Source organism: Chrysemys picta, chromosome 3 (genome assembly GCF_011386835.1).
Source record: "Chrysemys picta bellii isolate R12L10 chromosome 3, ASM1138683v2, whole genome shotgun sequence".
Classification (NCBI taxonomy): Eukaryota; Metazoa; Chordata; order Testudines; family Emydidae; genus Chrysemys; species Chrysemys picta.
This window is the reverse complement of record NC_088793.1, coordinates 206,776,938-206,793,920: the sequence shown is the minus strand read 5'-3', so window position 1 is coordinate 206,793,920 and position 16,983 is coordinate 206,776,938. Positions and strand designations below refer to the sequence as shown.

The 16,983-nt window shown below is 52.2% G+C and overlaps 1 protein-coding gene across 2 annotated transcripts in view; it reads right to left on the bottom strand.

Moving 5' to 3' along the window:
- Positions 1-12,052, bottom strand: part of PEX6 (peroxisomal biogenesis factor 6) — a 28,285-nt gene extending 16,233 nt beyond the window's left edge. For both annotated transcript variants that reach the window (XM_065589919.1, XM_065589920.1), the window contains exons 1-9: positions 11,159-12,052; positions 10,414-10,577; positions 7,617-7,700; positions 6,086-6,188; positions 5,421-5,557; positions 4,993-5,104; positions 1,801-2,009; positions 890-1,085; positions 124-200 (exon numbers count right to left, since the gene is read on the bottom strand). In XM_065589919.1, coding sequence (XP_065445991.1) covers positions 124-200; positions 890-1,085; positions 1,801-2,009; positions 4,993-5,104; positions 5,421-5,557; positions 6,086-6,188; positions 7,617-7,700; positions 10,414-10,577; positions 11,159-12,031 — 1,955 coding nt within the window. In that variant the 5' untranslated portion in view covers positions 12,032-12,052. The remainder of the gene's footprint in view (positions 1-123; positions 201-889; positions 1,086-1,800; positions 2,010-4,992; positions 5,105-5,420; positions 5,558-6,085; positions 6,189-7,616; positions 7,701-10,413; positions 10,578-11,158) is intronic.
- Between the last annotated feature and the right edge of the window lie 4,931 nt (positions 12,053-16,983).

Here is a 16,983-nt window from a genome sequence, read left to right as displayed (position 1 = left end):
GATGCAATACAGTATCTTTTCACCAGCGGAAATGGAGTTTTTCATTCCCAATGATTAATGTTCTGGATACAAGCAGGCACGCTGCAAGTTCACGGATGATCACTCACAGGCCCATCTACTTACCTTGAGGTTAAGATCCTGGTGCAAGCTGCCCGGCCGCCTTGGGCCAGCAAAGCGCAGAAATCTCCCAGCACAAACCCCTGTGAACATAGAAACAAAACCCATGTCCAATGGTGAAGAGCATCCGTGCCACTGTGCACACTGGAACCAAGGTCAGCCTCCTTCTCCAACAGGGAGGCTGGAGGTACCTGCGCAGATGTGTGCGCGCACCTGGGTGCTTAGCCCAGCATAGGTAATCACCCCATTTCCACACCCAACAAGCCAGGCGAGCACACAGCAGTAACCGCAAAGGCAAGTGTGGGTGCAGAATTCTGCACGCCGGTCTAACAAACACCCCCTCTGAAAGTTCGCCCCAGTGAGATTCAATGCAAAAAAACCTAAATGACTGCAACATTGAAGTTGCCCGGTTAAAAACCACTAACATTAACGCCAGGCCAAGGACAGTCAGGCTCCAGGAGCAACACAAACCCAGCCATGCTGCACAGCCTGCTCCCGCGATGCAGCCCCCCGACCCACAAGCCAGTGCATGGGGTGGGGCCTGCCTTCTCCCCAACTGTCCTCACCCGTGCGAGCGATTTGCTGCCTGCCGGGGGAACTCTATCGAGGCTCCCTGAGGACCATCACCTATGTCCGTTTTCAAGGCTCATGCTGCCATCATTTCTGCAGCGTGGTGACTGATGGACTAGTCAGAGGAGCTCAGAACAGCCTCCTTTGCCTAGTCACGTGCCAGGGCCGCCCTCCCCCCATGCCACAGGCAGGCTACACTCACCGCACTTCTCCGCGCTAGTTTGGCCAGGCTCACTTCCTTGCCCAACGGAAGGCTGGCAGTGAGCGTGCTCAGCATGGCCTTCCGCTGCTCTTCCGATGGGGCTTGGACCGTCACCTCGTGGAGGAAAGCTGTCTGCACGTCTGCCAGGACGTCCTGAGGCCGGCATGTGGTGGCAACCACCAGGACAGGGTAACCGCTGAGACACAAACACACCGGAGAAACAAGAGCCGTCAGGCACACAGCAGAGAACCCGCACACAACAGCCACCATCCCCACACAATGCTCCTCTGCCACGCACGGGTATGTTTGCATGTCAGCACAATCTGCTGCAAGAGGTGCCTCATCGTGCCGGGCAGAGCTGCAGTTCTGAGTACAGCTTGGGAGACTACTTCTACTCCACCTGCCCAGGTCAACCCTACACCACTCTGCCCCCAGGCGCCTGCAAGGTCCCCCCACAAGCCACAGGGACCCCCACCAGTGACATCACATCTTCCCTCCCCGCCTTCTGTCCTTGTGCTATGCCCCACAGCTCCTGTTATCTGCCGCCAATCTCACAAGCGTCCCATTGCTCCAGCTTTCCATCATATCCTGCAGCTCTGGCTTTGCCTCACCCCAGATACACTACATCTGCTTTAATGTCTCATCGGAGCCAACCCAGGGAACTAAAACAAGATCCTCTCGGCCCCAGAGGCCAAATCTTCTAATTCCCCACACGTCAGGGCTGCTCCGCTGGCAAACCCTGGAGGCTTTTTGAAATAAACTGAGCAAGCCTGGGAAATTACCCCAAAGCCCAGTGGGATGTTCTGGAAGCTAGTGCCTAGACATTGCAGAGGTTGTTGCCCAGGGATTCCCGAGGCAGAGAGGGGAAGGGCCTCGGGTGCAAGCTAGCAGTGTCCAGGGTGGGTCCCTACCTAGATCCCGCATCTCTGTCCAGGAGGAGGTGCCTTAGTGTAGCAGTGACTCTGGAGTCCTCTCCCAGCCCGTCCCGGTCTCGTCCCAGCAGCTCGATGTCCTTCAGGAGGAGCACACACGGCCGGAAGAGCTCAGCCTGCGCAAAGGCAGATTGCAGCTTCATCTCCGTAGCGCCACTAGTGTCTCCACACAAACTAACGCAGTCCACCTGCAGGAAACCAACCGAGAACACAGAGATTGTAGAGGGCTGCTCTGCTGAGGCGAGGGGGCAGACCCTGCAGAGAGGAACAAAGGGGCAAACATGAGTTCTCCATAAGAAATTCACAGCGAGGAGCTGACAGAGCTGGATACTGGCAGGGTAAGCCCAGGGCCAGCACCAGAGAGAAGAGGCAGCGCCTGGGACACAGAACGGCCACTGAGGCCCAGGCAGAAGGTGTGCGAAGGGGGTACAGTCAAATCACAGATGGGAGAGCTGTGGGGGAGGCCCAGGAGGGTGGAGGAACGTGGCAGCTGGGAGAGGCAGTACGAAGAGCAGAGGGAAAGGTATCTGGAGCCATTTGGCCAACACACCCACAGCAGGTCTGGGGAAAGGAGAAGGAGCAGGCAGAAAAGACGAGAGGTGGACAGAGGCCCAGCCACTGACCAAACGGCAAACACTGAAAGGAGCCACCAGGGAGGGAGAGGAAACCAGTGACCTCGCTGGGTGACTCTGTAAGGTCTGAGGCCTTTTTCTACAGCAAGCAGCAGCAGCATCCTCACCTTCCATCTAAACTGCATCAAAACAATGTACTATCGGGCTGTTACGAAGGCTCCTGTCCTAATAGCCCCCACCACCAGCAGAGAAAGAACCAGGTGTTAAGATGGTTAAAAAAAACTTAGTTTGACAGCATTCTGTCTGACAAGGAATCACTGATCAACCGCTGTGATTGTGAAATCTCTACTTCTATTGTTTGGCCTTTACGGTCCCCACTTCTCTATGGTTTATCTGTAGGGTCGGTCTCGTTCTTTCATTGGTTCTGTTTGTTGCGTAACTAAATTTTTACAATATTTAAATCAACTAAGATGGTGGGATGGGATTGGTTAAAGAATTGTTTTGTAATAGGCTAGGACTGGGGGGACATACCGGTTTGTAGGACTTCAGTTTACAATGATTGGTTACGGGACAGCTAAGCAGAACCCAACTTTCACTCACTGTATAAACTGGGGTCCAAAAGGAACTCCAGGACACAGCTCCAAGATCAGAGCTGCCAGACCTCAACACGCTGCCAACCACACTGCGCAGAAGCTGGAGGAGCCCAGGACAACCTGATCCTGACTGGCCACCAGGAAAGGTTCATCTGCCGTATTGGCAGCGGTGCGCATTGTATGCTTAGCGTGTGTATTCTGTCTGGTAACTGTTAATAAACAGAGGTTAAGGATATTACTGCGTAAGGCTCGTTCACTGGTAAAAGGCCCCGCAAACCCGCCAAAGATTACGCCCTGAGCCCTAAGAACTGGGTAAGAGTGGCCCTGAGCCCTAGGACCTAGGAAAGGGTGGGGGTGTCTAAATTAACCAGGTTACGCCCTGAGCCCACGGAAGGGTAAAGGTGGGTGCCCTAGAGTGTGTGGGTAACAACTCCACAGTGGGAAACGCAGCTTGAAGGTGCCAAGAGAAAGGGTCTGCAAGAAGGACCCAGCATGCCCTGAAGAACACTGGAAATTTCCACTAACTCCATTCACATAGGAACAAACGGTGTAAGGGAAGGAAATTCAACAGATCACCTGGGACCTGGGAAAAAGCTGAAGATGGAGGTTGATGCAGGCGATCCTCTCAGATGTCCTTCCCATGCCACGTGTGAGTGAAGCCCAGCTGTTGGTGTTGGGAGCAGGGCGTCCAATTCATGGAGCATCAGAAGAAACTCAGCAGATCAGGCAGTCTCCACTTACAGAGACAGGGCTACACAAGTCTGGGGTCAGAGCTAACAGGCTGCAGTTCTGAGTGCTGGGCAGGCTTCCAGGGGGGGGAGGCTTCCATTTAACACAAGTAACCTGGGATGTATTTCCCATTTAAAGAGAAAATGGAGCTGTTCTGCAAGAGAAGAGGCAGACCAGGTGTGGGGGTGGCAGAGAACAGAAATGCACTACGGACCATGGAGGAGAAGTTATTATTGCTAAATTATGGTGATTACAGCCAAGTGGGCGTAACTGAATCCCACTGGAGTGACTCAGAACTGGAGTGTCGGTGTAAAGGGGTGCATATTCTCTCCAGGAGAGAGAAGGGAGGAAAGGGGGGGGTAACTAAGCCGGTTTTGTACAATGGGGCAGTGTAGGAGGTGCTGGTGAAAACCTGGGTGACGAAGAGAGAGATCAAACCCTCCCTGCACCAACTGCATATGAAGGTGGAGTACTCCCGCAGCCTGGGGTTATGAATGTATGTTTGTGTATATCGAAAAATGTACTCAAATTGTGGTACGACTTTAGCATCACCTCACAACAGGGGGGTGAAGCAGACAGCAGGACGGGCTACCATACCAAGCAGGGGAGACTGGCTTTGAGCAAGCAGCCATTGTCCATGCCAGGAAAAAACAACGAGGAACCATCGAAACGATGGGAACAGCTTGAAACTGAAAAGAAAACCCCAGTCTTCGAAAACTAAGGAAGGAGGGAGTTTTCCCCATTTTGAGTATCTATTGTGACTGAAGAAAAAACCTGTAACCCCATTTAAAATGGAAGGGATTTGAACTGAAGTTTACCCAGAAGTAGCAGATGGTCTCGAGGCAGAGAGAGAGAGATTAATAAAATGTTCAGGCACCTAGAGTTTGGAACAGGAGCTTTTACTAATATAAAATCAAACACAGATTGTGGTGGCATACCAAACTCAGCCAAATTATAATGGAAACTTTGTTGCAATCTCAGTTCCGGAGAGGAAGCAGGGTGAGGGAGATGTGCACACATCCATGGAGTGGGGGGTAGGGCACCAAGGAAACCAACTGCACAGGAAATAGAGAGAAGGGAGAGAACATGGGGTGGAGTTGCTAGGACCAAGTGCAGAGGAGACAGCCTCTGGGGGAGAGGAAGTGGCTCTTTGGTGTTATTTCACTTGCTTATTTGTAGCTCAGCGCCTGTGTTGGAGAAAACTCCTGGAATTCTCTACACGGGATAAGTCCCCCAACCAACTGATCCCCAACATGCAACTCAACTAAAAGAATTACCTTGAACAAGTGGAGATTGAGGCAGCTACATGCAGCTCTGACAGCCGTCAGTTTCCCCCCACCACTGGGTCCCGCCAGTAGAATGCTGCCTGTTCCACGTAGCGCGGTCCCCCTGGAACACAAAGGAACCTATCCTTGTCACCAGAGCGTGTGGGTCCCCGCTCACTCACTGGCATTTTATTACCGCTGCAGTGAGACTCCAGCACCAGAGAGACTCTACGCCAAATCCCAGCACCTCTGCAAGCAAAGACCCCTCAGAAACCATGGGATCCAAACACCTGCAGCTCTCGCCACAGACAACCAGTGTCCTGGGTAATGCCGCAGAGCGAAAACCAACCCACAACACAAAACAGCCCCACGCTGAGGAGCCCCTCCTCATAGCAGATGGAACGCCCCAGTACAAGGGCGCTGTATCAGTGTGACCTTACCTGCTGTTCAGATGAGGCCGGAGAGCATCACAGAGCTGCTTCACCACATCAGAGAGCCCGGCGGGAGACAGACTGCTCCAAAACCCATGGCCACCACGGCTTGGGGAAGATGGCACAGCGCTGTTTGTTGAACCCACCTGCAAGGCAGGAAATAACGCTTTCCAACCACACCTCAGAAGGGATGTCTTCTCAAGTCACCCAGCATCCCCTAAAGCACCGGTTCTCACGCTTCATTGCACCGCGACCCCCTTCTGACAACAAAAATTACTGCCTGACCCCAGGATGGGGGGGCTGAAGCCTGAGCCTGCCGAAGCCCCGCTGCCCCGGGTCAGGGGGCCAAAGCCGAAGTCCAAGGGCTTCAGTCCCAGCTAGGGGGCCTGTACCCTGAGCCCCGTTGCCCTGGGCAGAGGGGCTCGGGCTTCAGCTTCAGTCCTTGGCCACAGCAAGTCTAACGCCAGCCCTGGCAACCCCATTAAAACAGGGTCCCGACCCACTTTGGGGTCCTGACCCACAGTTTGAGAACTGCTTCCCTAAAGCACCTATCTGGGGAGTAGAGCCATGAACCTCTTCCATGGCCATTCAGTGTTCCTACATCATCCTGGCCGTGCGATCTTAGCCTCACACATCTCCTGTACACCCTCCTCGGCCTCCCGCTGACACCTTACCAGGTACAGCGACGTGTTCTGGATGTCAGCCAGGTACCCCACAGACTGCTCTCCTTCCACCACTCCTACAATCTTCTTCACCTTGAAGTACAGCTCCGGCCAGCTACAGGAGGAGAAGCAGCCTGAATCCCACCAGCCAGATGAGCTTTTCCTCACCAGGAGGCGATTGGGGCCTCTAGGCCCCCTGGTTACACACATAATAAACCAGAACAGGAGGGGGCACGACAAGACTGTCCCCCGTCCCCTCCCAGCTGGCAGACAGTGAGAAAGTATCTGTCCATAAGCGTTCTGTATTATTTGAGCGTTTTGCACATTCTGTTGCTTAATAATCCCGCTGTCCACATGGGGATTAGGTCGGTAAAACTACATTGCTGCAGGGTGTGGATATTTCACACCCCTGAGCGACACAGTTATACCGATACAGGTCTGCAGTGTAGACCAGACCTGAGAAACAAGTCTGCTCTGAGAATATGTATCCTTTGCATAAAAATACCCCACCAAAGACTTGTTTTGTTTTGTCCACCTTTAAAAAAAAAAGTGTCTTGGCTGGTCTGAAAAGCACTCGACTGCACACACACAAACAATCAACTGTATCTGTAGTCAGAACCACCCCCTCTGCACAGAACTGTGTACGTGCTAAGGCAGTGGAGACTGTGGTAACCCAGGCACTCTCAACAGAGAGCATGATGAACAAGATGATGATGATATCGTCACCAACACTATTACATTTCAATGATATCTGTACACGTTTATTACTGATTTTGTTTTACCTGTGAGATAGTTGTTGTGATGCTTTCAGGTAAAAAAAAAAAAAAATCCACTTTTATGTCTTGCAATAATATACAGAGTCACTAAACTAACAGAAACTAATGCAAATATTTCCAAGTGGTCATTTTAACGTTTTGATGATGGCATTGTTTATCCCTGTTTCTATGGCAACGGAACAAACTTGAGCGCTTCAGATCAGACTCCATCTTAAAGTAGACACAATAAAGCTTTCAAATGAGGTATGATGCACATATGCATAGAGAGGATACGTTTAGTCAACCAAATTGGTGGTATCTGCCACTCAGCTATATAAATTAAACCCCCCAAAAGACCCTCTTGCACCAGAATAAGATTATCCACATGGGGAAATATACCAGTGTAACTCCAGAGGTTTAAATTCACACCTTAGTTTATACCATTATAATATTCCCACTTAAACAAGCCCAAACATCTACTTCAATCTGCTTTTCTGTCACTTAACAGCTGCAGTGCACTCCTCCCTCTCCTTCGCTTCTCTCCCTCTTGCATCCTCTTTTCCCCACCAGTTGCTCTCAGAGGGCTGCTTTGCTGAATTGATGTGTAACCGCATACCCACCTAAAATCCAACACAAACTTTTAATCCAAAAAAACTCCCAACAACAGACCAACTCTGAGTTCCAGGGACAGATCAGAAAAGAATCTATCACCAGGCTTCAACTGAGCCAGAAGGGAAAAGCAGTTCTTTAACAGCTGCCTGAAAAGGCATAGGGAGATCACTGCATACCTAAGAAATTTCTCTGAATTTCCTTCCAAGAACTCAGGATGTCCAGCTGTCGGAATACACAGGATATCACCCGCCTGGACCAACCTGCAACAAAGCAACAGCCATGGTGAATGATCAACTCTCTTCGGTTGTGCAGTCCTCCACATCCTCAGAATATTAAACCAGTGAGAAACAGTAAATCAATCCATCAGCCACGCTATCTTTATCTGAGCAGGAGGGGGAAAAGCCATTCAAACCCAGCAAGTGTGTCTCTCTACTCTAAAACATCAGACAACTGGCTTAAAACACCAGATTTAGCACTCCCAGGTTCCTGAGTGGACGCATCTGGACTCCTGCATGGGGAATGCAGCTTTACCCTGTTTGCAGAATTTGGTGTGGAAATAGAGATATTGTTGGTATTTTAAGAACAGGTTAGATAAACATACATCAGGGATGATCTAGGTAAATTTAGCAGGGGGCTGGACGAGATGACATTTCTCCGATTCTCTTTTTTTTCTATTCAGCATCATAGGGTTGGTTGCACAGCACCTTACAGACAAAGTGAGAGCTCCTGCCCTCCTGAATTTACAGTCTAACGTAGACATCCTATAAGACATCCTAGGAGGGTATGATGACAAAGTTAGGGATTGGGGGTGGGGGGGGAAGGAAGTGTTACATGAGAGAGAGCACGAGAGATCATGAGAGCTAGCAAACAGAAGCAGCAAACAGGGAAGTGTTGTAAGGGAATTCTCCAGATGCAGAGAGAGACTACCGGGACCTGTAATGGTCAACATATTCATATATGATCTGGAAAAGGGAGTGAATAGTGAGCTGGCAAAATCTGCAGATGATACAGATTACTGAAGATAGTTAAGTCCAAAGCTGGTTGTGAAGAGTTACAAAGGGATCTCACTAAACTGGGTGACTGGGCAACAAAATAGCAGATGAAATTCAATGTTGATAAGTGAAAACTAATGCACATTGGAAAACATAATCCCAACTATACATACAAAATGATGGGTCTAAGTTAGCGGTTACCACTCAAGAAAGAGATCTTGGAGTCATTGTGGATAGTTCTCTGAAAACATCTACTCAATGTGCAGCAGCAGCCAAAAACACTAATAATGTTAGACACCAATAAGGGAGAAATAATAAGACAGAAAATATCATAATGCCACTATACAAATCCATGGTACGTCCATAGCTTGAATACTGCATGCAGTGCTAGTCGTCCCATCTCATAAAAGATATATTAGAATTAGAAAAGGTTCAGAGAAGGGCAACAAAACTGATCCAGGGTATAGAACAGGGTCCATATGAGGAGAGATTACAGAGGCTGGGATTGTTCAGTCTTAGAAAAGAGACAACTAAGGGGGGATATGTTAGAGATCTATAAAATCATGACTGGGGTGGAGAAAGTGAATAGAGAAGCATTATTTACCCTTTTGCATAACACAAGAACCAGAGGTCATGTGATTAAATTAACAGTCAGCAGGTTTAAAATAAACATAAGGAAGTACTTTTTCATACAATGCACAGTCAAGTTGTGGAACTTGTTGCCATAGGATGCTGTGAAGGCCAAAAGTATAACCAGGTTCAAAAAAGAATTCATGGAGGATAGGTCCATCAGTGGCTATTAGTTAAAATGGTCAGGGACATAACCCCATGGTCTGGGTATCCCTAAACTTCTGACTGCCAAAAGCTCGGACTGGACAAGAAGGGAGGAATCACTCTATAATTACCCTGTTCTATTCATTCCATCCAAAGCATCTGGCACTGGCCACGGTCAGTAGACAAAAAGAAGAACAGGAGTACTTGTGGCACCTTAGAGACTAACAAATTTATTAGAGCATAAGCTTTCGTGGACTACAGCCCACTTCTTCGCATCCGAAGAAGTGGGCTGTAGTCCACGAAAGCTTATGCTCTAATAAATTTGTTAGTCTCTAAGGTGCCACAAGTACTCCTGTTCTTCTTTTTGCAGATACAGACTAACACGGCTGCTACTCTGAAACCGGTCAGAAGACAGAATATTGGGTCTGACCCAGCATGGCCGTTCTTATAACAAACAGTTACTCATCAGATTTTTTTTTAATTAAGTTTAATACTGGTTTTACAAACAGTGCCCAGAATGAAGATGTTTGGAAAGGGCCAGAAACTTCTGTTGCTATCTTCAATGGACATGGGGAACAATCGATCACTGTCCTCTGTATAACAGCCCGTAGCATATTTGAAGACTGTTATCAGGTTCCCATTCAGTCTTCTTTTCTCAAGACCAGACATGCCCAGTTTTTCATATCATTTTTGTTGCTCTCCTCTGGATTCTCTGCAGTATATCCGCATCTTTCCTAAAACGTGGCGCCCAGAACTGGACACAGGACTCCAGCTACGGCCTCACCAGTGCCGAGCAGAGCGGGACAATGACCTCCCATGTGTTACAGACAACACTCCAGCAGAAGGGAGTACCGAGGAATGATTTGAAGGAGGAGATTGAGGAAGCTTAGCACAAGGTTGGGGGATATCCCAGGGGGAGGAAGTAGGGTGGATTGATAGTGTAAATCAGTTCTCAGTACGTGCCCTAGGCTATTTTGCTGAGTTAAGCAGGCACCCCAGTGGGATGTTCCAAATATTCCCAGGTTAGTTTGTGATCATTCTCAGTGAGTATTAATGGGTTTAGTCAACCGTGCAATGGGTACTTTGGAGGTGCATTGCTCATTGTGAACTTAAGAAGCAGCGATGAAGCATGGCATTGAGATGCTCCCTTCTTCCTAGGGCAATTAAAGAGACAAAAATAACGTGTCATCTTTACCAAAAGGCTAACCTGGGAGTTTGGAAGTGTTGGTGGAGAATAGTGTCATAGACTCCTCTGGTGCTGTAGGCTGGTGAGGAGACAATCTCTATGTGCAGTTCCTTTGCAAAGGGCGGTATGGATAGCAAGGACCGACTTCCTTGTCTCTCTTCCATACCAGGAGCTTCCCCATACCTCTGCAAAGGAAATAATGGTCCGGTGTAGCCTTAATGGGGCTGTATCGACACTAAGAAGTTATGACCCACTTGTCCTCAACTTCCAGGTGGCAACAACCTACAGAGTAACCCCTCTTCCCCCCACACACTGCTGAAAACCTACTCTACCGTCTCCATTGAAGGGAAGGAAGACAACAGCGGCTCCTCCCCAAGGCAACCAGGGTGGTGCCACTACAGGGCTCCCGCCAACTCTAGCTGAAGCATCAACTACACCTGGGACTTTAGACACTCTCCATTGTCACTCCCACACCTGCCTTGCCAAGGGCTTCCCCAGCGAGCCAGCCGCCAGCTCATTCCTTTCCCACAGAGGTACCTCACCTTCCTCCACCCACCCACCCAGCCTCCCAAACGCTTCTCCATCGACACCATCCCTGGGAGATCGCTGGCCACCCACCCACCGCAGCCCTGCCGGCCACCTGGCCAGCGCCCCTCCACCCCGCCGCGCCTGCACCCACCCCACACCCGGCTGGCCCCTGGGGATCCCCCGGCCCCCCAGCTCCGCGCTCTGCCAAGCCCTGGAGGGCCGAGGCCCAGCGCGGTACCTGGATGAGCAGGTGGCTCCCGCCCAGCGGGTCGCAGGCCAGGTTGAAGGCCAGCGCGGCCGGGATGACGGCCGAGCCCTCCGGGGGGTCCCAGGGCTCCTGCGGGAAGTCCCAGCGGGGATGCAGGGCCAGCACGGCCGCCAGGTGCGCCCCGCCGGGCCCGGCCTCGCCCTCCCCCTCCCGCCGCAGCCGCACCCACTCGCCCTGGAAGAGGCCGAGCCCGCGCAGGCAGCGCCGGGTCACCCACAGCGCCGCGCCCGCCCCGGCCCCGGCCTCGGCCGGCAGCCCCCAGGGCGCCGGGTCCCCGCGCAGCGCCCGCAGCCGGGCCGGGCCCCCCGCCGCCCGCGCGAACCGGGACACCAGCGGCGGCGGCCCCGGGCCCGGCGGGGGGGCCCCGCGCTCCGGCCGCAGCTCGGTCAGCGCCAGCCGCGTCCCCGCGCCCAGCAGCCCCTGCAGCGCCGGCCGCGCCTCCAGCAGCCGCGGCCCCGGGCCCGGCAGCGCCTCGCCCCGCCGCGCCAGCCCCGGCCCCGCCCCCGGCCGGCCCGGCCCCGCGCCCAGCAGCGCCCAGCCCAGCGCCGGCGGCCGCCGCACCGGCCACAGCGCCACGCGCCGCCCCGCCGCCAGCCCCAGCCGCCGCCGCCAGCCGCCGCCCAGCCACAGCTCGGCCCCGCCCGGCCCGCCCGCCACCACCGCCGCGCTCAGCAGCGCCGGCTGGGCCCCGGGCCGGCCCGCGGGCCGCACCGCCAGCACCAGCGCCGGCCCGCCCGCCCCGCGCAGCCGCGCCGCCAGCGGGGCCGGGGCCCGCAGCACCGCCACCCCCGGGGGCAGCTCCGGGGGCAGGGCGTCCAGGGGCCGCACCACCGCCAGCGCCATAGAGCCCGCGGAGAGCGGCCGCTCTACCATCGAGAGCGAGCGCAGAGCGGCGCCTCGGCATCACGGAGAGCGAGCGCAGAGCGGCCCGTTCTCTACCATCGAGAGCGAGCGCAGAGCGACTCCTCGGCACCACAGAGAGTGAGCGCAGAGCGGCCCTTTAGAGCTAGGACCATGGAGAGCGAGCGCAGAGCAGCGCCTTGGCACCATAGAGAGCGAACACAGAGCATCCCGCTGGAGCCAGGGTCATGGAAAGCAAGCGCCGAGCGGTGCCTCTACCATAGAGAACAAGCACAGAGCAGCCCGCCAGAGCCAGGACCATGGAGAGCAAGCACAGAGCGTCTCCTCGGTACCATAGAGAGCGAGCGCAGAGCGCTCTGCCGGAGCCAGGACCATGGAGAGCGAGCACAGAGCGCCCCCTCGGTACCATAGAGAGCGAGCGCAGAGCGGCCCGCCAGAGCCAGTACCATGGAGAGTGGGCACAGAGCGGCCCCTTGGCACCACAGAGAGCGGGCACAGAGCGCCCCCTCGGTACCATAGAGAGCGAACGCAGAGCAGGCCGCCAGAGCCAGCACCATGGAGAGCGAGCGAGGGAGCCCCTCTCTGTCATTGAGAGTAACGCAGAGCGGCCTGCCAGAACCAGGACCAGGGAGAACAGGGGCAGAGCAGAGCCTTGGCCAGGCCCGACCAGAACAGCCTCTGCTCCCCGCACAGCCAAGGCCAGCGGCATCTGGAGCAGACCGGCTCCTTGCAGCCCCAGCGATTCCAGCCACTGTGCCTAGAGCCGAGCTTCCCGCTCTTGCAGGCTGCCTGTCGCCTCAGTCCACGTCAGAAGTGTCTGGCCATGGACCAGGGCTCCGTTGCACCGGGCGCTGCACTGATACCGGACAAAGACACGGGCTCCGTTGCGCCAGGCGCTGCACTGACACCGGACAAAGACACGGGCTCCGTTGCGCCAGGCGCTGCACAGACACCAGACAAAGACAAGGGCTCCGTTGCACCAGGTGCTGCACAGACACCAGACAAAGACAAGGGCTCCGTTGCACCAGGTGCTGCACAGACACCGGACAAAGACATGGGCTCCGTTGCGCCGGGCGCTGCACAGACACCGGACAAAGACATGGGCTCCGTTGCGCCGGGCGCTGCACTGACACTGGACAAAGACATGGGCTCCGTTGTGCCGGGCGCTGCACTGACACCGGACGAAGAAATAGCCCTAACACAGCTGCCAGTCTAGTGGGAATCAGGGTGATAGAGGGGTGTAATAGACACCTGGGGTGAGTCAGTGGAAGGAAACAGTGAGGCATAAGAAGCAGCTGTCCCAACTCACTAGCTGCCAAGCCCTTTGTCTGTAGCCCCAACTGCAGAAGATTTCATAGATTTCATAGACTTTAAGGTCAGAAGGGACCATTATGATCGTCTAGTCCGACCTCCTGTACAATGCAGGCCACAGAATCTCACCCACCCACTGCTGTAACAAACCCCTAACCTATGTCTGAGTTATTGAAGTCCTCAAATCGTGGTTTAAAGACTTCAAGGTGCAGAGAATTCTCCAGCAAGTGACCTGTGCCCCACACTACAGAGGAAGGCGAAAAACCCCCAGGGCCTCTGCCAATCTGCCCTGGGGGAAAATTCCTTCCCGACCCCAAATATGGTGATCAGCTAAACCCTGAACATGTGGGCAAGACTCACCAGCCAGACACCCAGGAAAGAATTCTCTGTAGTAACTCAGATCCCACCCCATCTAATATCCCATCACAAGCCATTGGGCATATTTACTGCTAATAGTCAAAGATCAATTAATTGCCAAAATTAGGCTATCCCATCATACCATCTCCTCCATAAACTTATCAAGCTTAGTCTTGAAGCCAGATATGTCTTTTGCCTCCACTATTCCCCTTGGCAGACTGTTCCAGAACTTCATTCCTCTGATGGTTAGAACCCTTCGTCTAATTTCAAGTCTAAACTTCCTGATGGCCAGTTTATATCCATTTATTCTTGTGTCCACATTGGTACTGAGCTTAAATAATTCCTCGATCTCCCTGGTACTTATCCCTCTGATGTATTTATAGAGAGCAATCATATCTCCTCTCAGCCTTCATTTTGGTTAGGCTAAACAAGCCGAGCTCTTTGAGTCTCCTTTCATAAGACAGGTTTTCCATTCTTCGGATCATCCTAGTAGCCCTTCTCTGTACCTGTTCTCGTTTGAATTCACCCTTCTTAAACATGGGAGACCAGAACTGCACAGAGAGAGTTTGAAGGAGGACAACGAGGAGGCCTTGTGCAAGTGATAGGGATGCTAAGCCAGGCTTTATAATGGAAGCTAGTTGCTATCACATCTATGCTGAGTGCATGCAGAGAATCTTTCTCCTCTGCCAGCCATCCTTGTTGGGTGAGAAGTACTGGTTCTCTGACTCCTGCAGAGTGAGGCCCCATTTTCATGGGGTTCCTTCTCGGCCCTAGCACCTCCAACATCCCCAAATCTGTTTACTCATCATCACTACCTGCTCTTTCAGACTAAGTAGCTGCTTGGCTTCCTGAGCTGGCCTCAAGCAGATGTGATGCAGCCCTGGCCAGTGGTTGCTTGTGTCCAGGGGGAGAGATGTCTGTGGATCCCAAAGCATCTCTTCTTTGTTTTGGAGAAAGTAATCAGAGACTGATATGGTGGGGTCAGCAGTTTGCCTGAAACACCCGCCCAATTAGCAGATGTTGGTCCAATTGGGCATTGTTAAGTGGGTTCTGCTGATTCCCTGAGACAGGGGACTTATTAACTCACAAAGATATAAGGGGGGAGGGAGTGGCTCTGTTATCCCCCCCCCAATATTTTCCCTCCCTTCTCTTCAGTCAGCCAGCCTCATACTCTCCTTTTTTGCCCCCACATTCCCTCAGCCTCACAGTCTCCCTCTAAACCCATCCCAGACACTTCCATTCCCTCCCTGTTCAATGCATAGGACACATGTGAGAGAGACAAGGTGGGTGAGGCAATATCTTTGTGAAAAGTGTTCTCCCATGAGTGACAGGGTGTTTTTGTCTATCACTTTTTCTGTTTGAGTTAATTCAAGGGCACACTATGTGAGTGAAACCAGACAATCACTGCACTCTCCAATTAACTCACACAGAAAATAGATTTTTATTATAAAATATTTTAATGAATTGAGCAGTTGTTGTTGTGTCTTTAGTGCTGAACAGCAGCGAGTCGCGACACCTGAATTAAAGCATTCCTACAGATCTGCATGATCTGATGCTGTTTTGCATACAATGGATGTTTCTTTATGGCCTAGAATTCCTGACTAATTTGCTGCCTTTTCATCAGGAAGCGTGTATGGTCGGTAATCCTGACAACCAACTCATATCCCAAACATTCCATGGACATCAAACTCTCTCAAGACATAAAGATCCTATCTTCACTAGGAAAAAAAATTAAGATTTTACTGCATGCTAGCTAACACATGGTAATTGACACATGGAAAAATCCTAGAGAATTCAAGCCAGTGGTAGGTTTTGTGGTTTGCTTGTATTACTCTTTATTTATTTAGGAAATTTTAACCAATCTAAAAATGAATTTTTGTTTAGAGAAACATTATATTGTAATATAATCATGAGCTCTCTCTGTTTAACAGGGTGTTACCATATTACAAAGTGAGCATCTTTACACTTCCCACAACATGTTGTTTCTGGTGATTTTATTAAATCAAGTGAAATCCCTGATTGCACTCATGTAACAAACCAGGCATGTCTATCAAATATTAATATTAGAATCATAGAATGTCAGGGTTGGAAGGGACCTCAGGAGGTCATCTAGTCCAACCCCCTGCTCAGAGCAGGACCAATCCCCAGACAGATTTTTGCCCCAGATCCCTAAATGGCACCCTCAAGGATTGAACTCACAACCCTGGGTTTAGCAGGCCAATGCTCAAACCATTGAGCTATCCCTCCCCCCCAATCTTAATATTAAAAAAGATTGGACAGGTGTGGTTTTTTTTGGCAGGTGAATGTACTGGCAGTTGTAGCTTTAACATGTTAGCAGGTCAAAATTCCTAGTCTTTACCCCAATCTGCTAATGTGTGTTAAAGCCACAACTGCCTTGTCTTCACTAGGACTGTACTGGTATTAGTTAATACATGGTTTAAAAAAAACACCTTTCGTTCACGCCGCAGGACACTACCAGTGCGATCCTACTTGTGACAGACATTGCTGGGCAGCTAAATGGACATGTAAAGGTCCCCTCTTACTGCAGTAAAAACAGGTCAAAATGTATCTGATTCAGAATAAAGGTAGGTGAGGTTACGCAGCCTGTCTTGGGGGAGGCTCCCTGATGTGGATGACTATTCTAGGGAAAAGGTGAGTTTCGAACAAGTGTTGGCTAACGTACATGACAATCCTACCGTGGACAAGGCCAGCTGTGGCTTTCACACATGAGCTGCTCATGGTAAACCCGGAGGCCCGTGATCCTGCAGCACCAAGGCATAAGTCACCTAAAGCTGCTGGCTCACGGTCCCACGCTGGTGGCAGCTGCGCCCGTCTGCACTACCAACATATGTGGGCAACAGAGGGTCCTGTGGCACCTTTAACACTAACTTAAAGGTGCCACAGGACCCTCTGTTGCTTTTTACAGATTCAGACTAACATGGCTACCCCTCTGTTACGTAACATATGTGGGGAGAACGGTGGGAAAATCCACCTCCCTGAGCGACGCAGTGGCAGTGACCTAGCCACGGGCGGGCATGGACTGGAGGGCTTCCCCTGCGGCCCCAGCCACGGGGCGGGGGAGCACCTAGTGTAGGTAGTGTGATCACTCAGGCCTGTCAAGTGCCCACAGGCAGACTAGGCCGGGGCTGTGCTGTGCTCTGCCAGCGCCCCCTGCCGCCTGGGTGGAGCCAAGCCTGCTCTCTGGGGAGAGCCTTTCCCCTGCCCCGGGGTCCAGCCGCAGAACTGTTCCCCTCCTGCCCGCTAGG